Source organism: Trichoderma virens (genome assembly GCF_000170995.1).
Source record: "Trichoderma virens Gv29-8 chromosome Unknown TRIVIscaffold_87, whole genome shotgun sequence".
NCBI classification, from domain to species: Eukaryota; Fungi; Ascomycota; class Sordariomycetes; order Hypocreales; family Hypocreaceae; genus Trichoderma; species Trichoderma virens.
This window is the reverse complement of record NW_014013662.1, coordinates 1,094,620-1,102,033: the sequence shown is the minus strand read 5'-3', so window position 1 is coordinate 1,102,033 and position 7,414 is coordinate 1,094,620. Positions and strand designations below refer to the sequence as shown.

General features: G+C 50.0%; 2 protein-coding genes across 2 annotated transcripts; one reads left to right on the top strand and one right to left on the bottom strand.

Annotated features, from left to right (window-relative positions):
• Positions 1-1,651: 1,651 nt before the first annotated feature.
• On the top strand, positions 1,652-3,241 carry TRIVIDRAFT_67397 (putative G-protein coupled receptor protein; the record flags this gene model as incomplete). The annotated part of the gene is made up of 4 exons (XM_014096920.1): positions 1,652-1,938; positions 2,021-2,219; positions 2,281-2,469; positions 2,531-3,241. 4 exons carry the CDS (start codon positions 1,652-1,654, stop codon positions 3,239-3,241), a joined length of 1,386 nt encoding a protein of 461 aa, XP_013952395.1.
• Positions 3,242-4,357: 1,116 nt separating this feature from the next.
• Positions 4,358-6,237, bottom strand: TRIVIDRAFT_57920 (uncharacterized protein; the record flags this gene model as incomplete). Its single annotated transcript, XM_014096919.1, has 3 exons — positions 4,358-5,500; positions 5,565-5,948; positions 6,010-6,237. The coding sequence occupies 3 exons, from the start codon at positions 6,235-6,237 to the stop codon at positions 4,358-4,360; spliced, it is 1,755 nt and encodes a 584-aa protein (XP_013952394.1).
• Between the last annotated feature and the right edge of the window lie 1,177 nt (positions 6,238-7,414).

The window sequence follows — 7,414 nt, the reverse complement described above, 5'->3', positions numbered from 1 at the left end:
TCAGTTCGCTCTTTGTTTATGCACGTCGTCTATGGCCGCCTTGATGTTTGCGGTATCAATCAATGGCTGGTGTGAGCATCTGAATGCGGCTGATGGATAGTCACGAGAATCACCGTGGATGCATGATTCGATGCAAGATAGGTCGCTCTGTGCTTCTGATAGGTACGAAGATCAAAAATAGACCCGGGCGAAGGTTGGGCAGAAATAATAATCGAATGCGCGTTGGCGGGTTGAGGCAGGCGGCGTGGCGCTAAGAACATGGACGAGTCTGTGCTGCTATCGCGAGATGCGGAGAGGGCGGTTCTTTGAGTTGGAGATGCGTCGCTTCCTTTGTGTGTGTGTATGTGTGTGTGGCGATTTTAGTCTAGTTGGTTCGTCTGCTCGATGTTTGGGCATCAATGTGTTGGTTCTCGTGGTACCTGCGTCTGTTCTGTCTTGTAAGTGCGATGGAGGACATCGTGCCACCTTGATAGGTATCTCGATATCAGCAGCAAGGGAGAGGAAGAAAGACAGAGAGAGAGAGAGAGAAGAGAGCTAGAAAGAGAGTGGAAAAGGGTTGGTTCGTGATGTGTGTTTGCCCTCTTTGTCTCGCTTCTGTGCGATGACGCAGCCGCTTCTGGGTGAGGGGCTTCCGGCTTCTAAGCGTCTGCACACAATCAATCTCGCGCCCTCCATCCAATCCAGAGCTGACCGGCTATCTGGAGTTTAACTAACGGGCGACCTTAGTCTGACATGATGACAACCGTATTTACTAATGGACTAATTAAGTTCGTCTTGTATCCGGACATTCAGCCGTACACTGTGTTATGCTTTTACCTCGGGCGTTAAGCAATCTATTGGATGCAGGTCCGGCCGGTGATGCCATCGTCAAACTCGCATCGTCGTGGTCGAGAAGCAGAGAAAATCCCGCCACGATTCCATCTCCATTCCACCAGCACCAGCAGCGCCCAGACGAGAGAATCGCCGAGCTTCTCCAACCGCCTCGGCCGCGTGCGTCTACCGTGACACAACGCAGGTTCTCGGGCGGCCACCTGCGGCTGCTGGGCTGCTCTTCAACTCATCTGGCCCTCGAGTTAATGCCTTTTTGAACGACGAGCGCCAGCAGAGCCTGCGTCTAACTTTCGGTCTCGGGTTCGGTCTTGGGCTCAGCCTCAGGCGCTGCGAGAGACGAGATCTTCGGTGTCTCTTGTTTTGCGCCTCTCTCTTAAATTAATCTCAATTCGATTCCCCCAAATCCTTTTATTTTTAGGGCAGAATGTGACGAAACCTCCCCTTCCAAAAGCAGCCCTTTCGCCTCGTTTTCCTTCTTCTTTGTGTCTGTCTCACCGCATAGCTCTGGCCGCTGTCTGGCAGCCACCACCAGCTGGCGGCATCCGTTGATTCTCTCTGCACAGCCGTTTTCCCTCTTGGCTGGGGAACTTGGCTTCTGTTTTCCTCTTTTCTGTTCTTCTTTCAGAATCTCGTTGCATCCTTCACCTTCTTCCGTCTCTTTGCCTTTTATTTCTCTCCTCCCCCTCTTCTTCTCTTCCTCTGCAACCTCTCCCAACTTCTCTGGTGTGGTGCAACAAATCTTCCTCTTCCCTTTCAGCCACTTTTTTTACATATGCCACCGTTCCTCTCAGATCCTTTGGCATATTCAGCTTGAGTCACCATGGATTCCAATACATTCGTGGTGGATGATGAGCAGTTGAGCCGCCACCAAATCCACACGATCGCTCTCGTCGAGCGAATCGGCGGCATCATCAGCCTGGTTTCAGTCATGCTCATATTCCTCGCCTACTGGCTGGTGCGGCGAGTGCGCAACGTGCAGAACACCTTTATCGTCTTTGCCAGCGTATCAAACATCGGAGCCAGCATCGCAAGTATCATTGCCTACGATGGCATGAATGCTGGCCAAAAGTCTGCCCTGTGTCAGGCCCAGGCTTTCATGTTTCAAATGTAAGCAAACCAAGTTGAGCATGGGATAAGAAATTGCATCGAATGATGGGACTATCGACTAACCACGGCATTTCTGGAACAGGTTCATGCAGTCTGATCCCTGGTGGTCTTTGGCCATGGCTGTCAACGTCTTTCTCGTCTTCTACTTCCACACAAATCCCGACTCGTTCCGCAAGCGCTGGTGGATTTACTGCTTGATCTGTTACGGAGGGCCGTTCACCATCGCCCTGACTCTCCTCCTCCTTAGGAGCCCGCGTGGCCTTGTGTACGGCGGAGCCACAGTGAGCAGCCACGCTTTTAGTTGTACTGGGCATTCTTTGACTAATCATCGCCATTGCATAGATCTGGTGTTGGGTCGACAGGGAGTGGGACTTTATTCGAATTTATACATACTACATGCTAATTTGGATATGTATCGTTGGCTCCATTCTCTGTTACTTCTTGGTTGGATGGCATGTTTTCCGCATGAGAAATCGTCTTCGCAGCTTTTCCACATCAAAGAACAGAGAAAAAGAAAAGGATATGGATCCAGTACGTTTGTTTCATTTCTTCTCTAGGACTATTTCAAGTTGATGCTGACTGTGAATCGTAGGGAAGAGCAGAGACGGGACAGAATGGCTGCTATGGCACCGTCACCACCGAAGTTCAAGTCACGCATACTCCTGCCAACGCTCTTCCCAACCCCAACGAGCCCCAGCCCGCTTACATCCAACAAAACCCCAGGCATGTTTCTTTCGATAACTCGACTCCCGAAATCCAACCCTCTGGCGACAACCAGTATTACTCCTCTGTCACAACCTCCCCACCCCAAGAGGCTCCTCCTCGGCCTCCCCTACTACAGCGCTTCATGACCTCCATCAGAACCATTAGTGGCAAATTCCACATCAGCGATCCTATCAAGAGAGCGTATTTGAGAACGAGCTTCTTATTTGCACTAAGTGTGTTGGTTACCTGGATTCCCAGCAGCCTAAATCGCATTCACGGCTGGCTTGACGGAGGATCACCCTACGATTTCCACGTCGCAACAGCCGCAGTCTTGCCCTTGCAAGGATTGTGGAACGCAATCATCTTCTTTGTGACGAGCTGGCGGCCCATAAAGGCATGGGCTCACGAGACGCTCAAGAGCGGCGCTCCCAAAGTCGAGCGCCGCAAGACGGACGACCTTGCCATGAATGAGCGGATTACTGCTCCGTTAGGACGATGCGAATCCTTTATAGATGACGGAGATTCGGCAACCATCGGAAGCGACGTGGAACTGAGACGTGTGCCCAACTCTGGAATCAAGCCGTCGAATACCATATAAGGCGATTTTGAGATGATGCAAAACGCTGAAGTTGGCAGCGCCTTGAAACTCCCCGTCTTTTCGTTCCAACTTCTTTTTCTTTTCCCTTTCATTGCAGATAAGGTAAAAACTTGATTTAAGCGATAATGAGCAGGCAAGGCGACTAAGAGTTATTTTTTTATCACATCCATGTTTGCCATTTACACCGGAGATACAACTATCCTAGAGAGTATCGACTGGGAAGATGGTGTGGATATGTAGGTTATGTGTTCAGGAATGATGGCGGAGGTTATATCTCCATGATGCAGGCACATGGAACTGCAAGGCTTTACACGTATATACTATATATACATTATACGTACGACATTGTTATATAGCTAGTAACGCCATGTCGGCGGACTGAGTTATGATTGACTAATTGACGATGATGCTGTTCAATTCTACTTGTCTCTCATGCAGTGATATTTCACGTCAAAATGATGCATATTACAGGGCACATGGTCATCTAAGCACCGACATGGCTAAGCCAGTAATTGGAATTTGAAGACAAACATCTAGCAGCCGTCTATACACCTTATATAGCAAGAAGATCGTGAAGACATTTATAGCTTCATCAGTCAAGTCAGCCGTGATTCATTTCTTCATTCCCGTTCCCATTCCCAGCCAGGTGTCCCATATCGTATATCATATCTCCGGATATCATAATGATCCATAAAACAAAAGAGAAGAAAGACCCCATAAGAGAAGACCATAGAAAATGGCCCAAGAATGAAAAAGGAGCGTCGTAGCTCGTGCCTGTGTTAGCGTAGGTACTCTGCAATGAGCCTGCCTTTGATATTTATGGAGGCGAAGATGAATAATGGTTGAAATTATTGTTTCTTTGAACCCAATGATGTGAGTTCCTAGTTTGTATCTGAAGTTTGCGTGTTATCTGTCTCGTTCACCCTTTTTTTGTTGGCAGGAGCTGCCAGTGTCTGTTGTACATATTTCTCATATTATAATGGTTTTTTTGTAGGTTTTTGCCTTTTATTCGTGTGTGCGTTCAGCGTACCGGTCGGATATGTATTGGTCAAGAGGATCAACGTGAGTGGCGGCATTCCTACCTTGCACCAACTCTTTGAGCATCTTCAAATACCATCAATCGGTATCGAAAAAGCTCTCCTCGGGATGCGGCATTCGCAAGTTGACAAGCCCCATGACTTTGCCATCCATCCTCCAGACACTCTTTTCCCAGAAGTGCCATAATAAGAGGACAAATATTGTAATTCCAACCTGTACTGTTCCCAGGCCTATGACGAGAGCCTTGAGCCCTCCAGCTTTGGGAATAACATGAGGCACGGTGAGGACGAATGCACCGGCCAAAAGGTTTCGCAAGATGACCACCCATGAGTGCATATCGCCGATACTCCGCTGCGCTGTGGCCATACTAGACGCAGTGAAGGACGCTGATCGAGCGAGAAGGGGACGTGCAGTAGCCTCTAGTGTAGAAGCACCAGCTGCGAGCAGCCCAAGCTGCAATGACAAAAGGGGAAGATTAAGCTCTCGAGATGCTTCGGGTGTCAAAAGGGGTGCTTGGCTCTCGTTGGACGATGAAGAAGGCCAAGACATGAAACTGCCGACATTCAATCCAAAAGAAATGAGCCCCATAAGAGCCAGGAGCGCACCGGCGGCTATCATGAGGCTACTGACGCATCGGGTGAAACTCTGGCGTGCTGAGCGATAGTAGCAGATACCAGCAACAAGCAGAATTGCGAGTATCCAAGGGCCTGTCAGGAGGGTTCCGATAATGCTAGGTTGGAGGCTAAAGGGCGGTGGTGAGAGCAAAAGAGACAGAGAAGCAACTAAGCCCCATAGGAAACAATGAGGTAGTGCCGTGACAATGAAGACAAGTGTGGTGGTGGGAGCCGCAAGAGCTCGTGGCGCTTGGATCGAGGTTGAAAACGTATTCTCTCCAGTGAACGACCAAGGCTTCATCTCCTTGACGTAGTCGATAGCAGAGTCTCTGCTAAGCTCGATATGAGCCTGCTGTGGCTCCCAGGGAAATGCGAAACTGAGTACCGGAGTGGTTGCAATGGCAGCTTTAGAGCGATTAAATGCAGTTTCGGGCGCTGTCAGGGCCAGCATAGGAAGGGCAACAGCGAAAAGTGCGCTGAGTATGCGGTACTGGGCAACAAACGATCCAACGCGATAGGATATGACGCCTCCAAGAAGCGGCGATGCCCAGGTGGTTGTAATGGTAAGGATTGTGTACAGAGACACTCGAATGTTCCTTTCGTGTTCCTATCCCACGCCAGGGTCAGTATGTATCCTCACCGAACAAGGACAAGGGCGTGATGTTGCTAACATAGAATGTATCCTGAATAGTCTCCATGAGCAAGGTGTCAAAAGCACCCCAGCCAAGTCCCTGCATTACTCGAGCACCCATACATGACCCGTAGCTAGAATCTGCAGTCATGTTCCATATGCAGCCGGCGAAGATGAAGGCCGACGAGACTAGATACACTGGTCGTTTTCCTACCAATTTCGCTGCTACCGAACTGAGAAAGCCAGTAATGGCCGACACCATCAATGGCGCAGCGGTCAAGGCGGCAACCCAAGTATAGGAAACGTTATACCGAGTGGCAATAACCTGATTGACAGAAACAAGCGCCGTCTTCATTGCTCCAATCAAGCTTGCCATGAACAGTAAGGAGGCCAGATTAAATTCCTTCTTCCACTGAGGCCAGTTCTAGCATTCAGTGTGCCGTCAGCCTCTGACTCTTACTATAAGCTGAGGCGTCATAACTTACCAGAGGATCCTGTGGATCATCGCTTGGTTGCGGTACCAATTCCACATGAGAAAACTTCCCAGTCCCGTATTTGATCGGCTTATGTGGACGGAATGACATCGAGGTAAATGACGCCTTTTTGGTCGAACCTGTGGTGAGTCTGGGAGATCCTCCTGTAAATGTTGCCGTCCGTGATTTAATAGATGAAGGAGATGTCGGAAGAGGCGGTAAGGGCACAGTAGGAGGCATGGAAGGCAGCTCGAGCGTTTTGAGAGCGGATCTGAGAGAGTGGACAGATGGTGGGCGTGTTGAACTGCTCACGATCCTGATGCTGGTGGGATCCATGTCGAACGATTTCCTTTGCTTGGCGGTGTCGCTGTGATTTGTTGGTATACTGATATATATGCCTCGTCGGTTACTTTATTTGTAAGTGAGCGTGGGTGTTGAACGAGAGGCCAGCTCAGTCATTCAATGACGAATCAATGTGAGCGTAGAGGGATTGATCCCATTGGGTAATGAGCGAGCGTATATCTATTTGTGTGTGTACGACGAAGGGACTTGACGCGACGACGAGTCTTCTGACAGCTCCGAGAAGGTGGCTCGGGTGTTATACAAGATGTACATTTGAGCCAAGAGCCAGCACGACGCGGGTGGCCAGTCGGAAGCGTAGGCAGGGGGGGCAGGGCAAGAGGGGAGAGGATTGTACCAAGCCACCACCCGGTGAGGCTGCCTTGCATGGGTAGATTTTGATGGTCTGTGGACCTGGGCTTACACACATAAACAGGCGCGGCGTGGAGTTGGAAGGGCGGTATAAGACAAGAGGAGAAAACACAAGGAGAGACGAGACAGACGGTTGAAAGTGGGAGAAATTCAGACAAGGGATGGAACCCTTGAGATGCTCAGAGACAGAGCAAAGATTGGAAGCAGGAGGCTACAGAGCCATCTCGAGCAAGAAGATGGCTCAGCACCGCCAGAAACTCCGTGGATGACGGTATCTGAAAAGCTGAATATGCACCAAGACGGGGCACGGCCAAAGACCCTGGTCAGAACGGCCGCAGGAGAGGTCCGTGGACTTGTGGCCGGCCATTGAGAGGGCGCAGACGCAGATCTCATTGTGCGAGCTTTGGCTACGATTGCGACGCTCCAAGACGAGTATTTCGACGCCGATCCGAGAGAAATTGACGGCTGGAGTTGGACTGCAGTAGTAGAATCTATCACGAGCAGCGGGACAAGATTGAGTCAAGAGATGCCGTGTTTCTGCTCGTCTTCTCCTCGTGTCTCAGAGGCTATATGACGAGATGAGGACAAGACAGTCCCCCTTTTTTTCCCATACTAAGCAGTCTGCGAAGAAGATGACAGCTAGTTGGTCGTCAACAAGGCTAGCACTTGTACACGTACTTTCACAGATTGAGGGATATAGATTCGG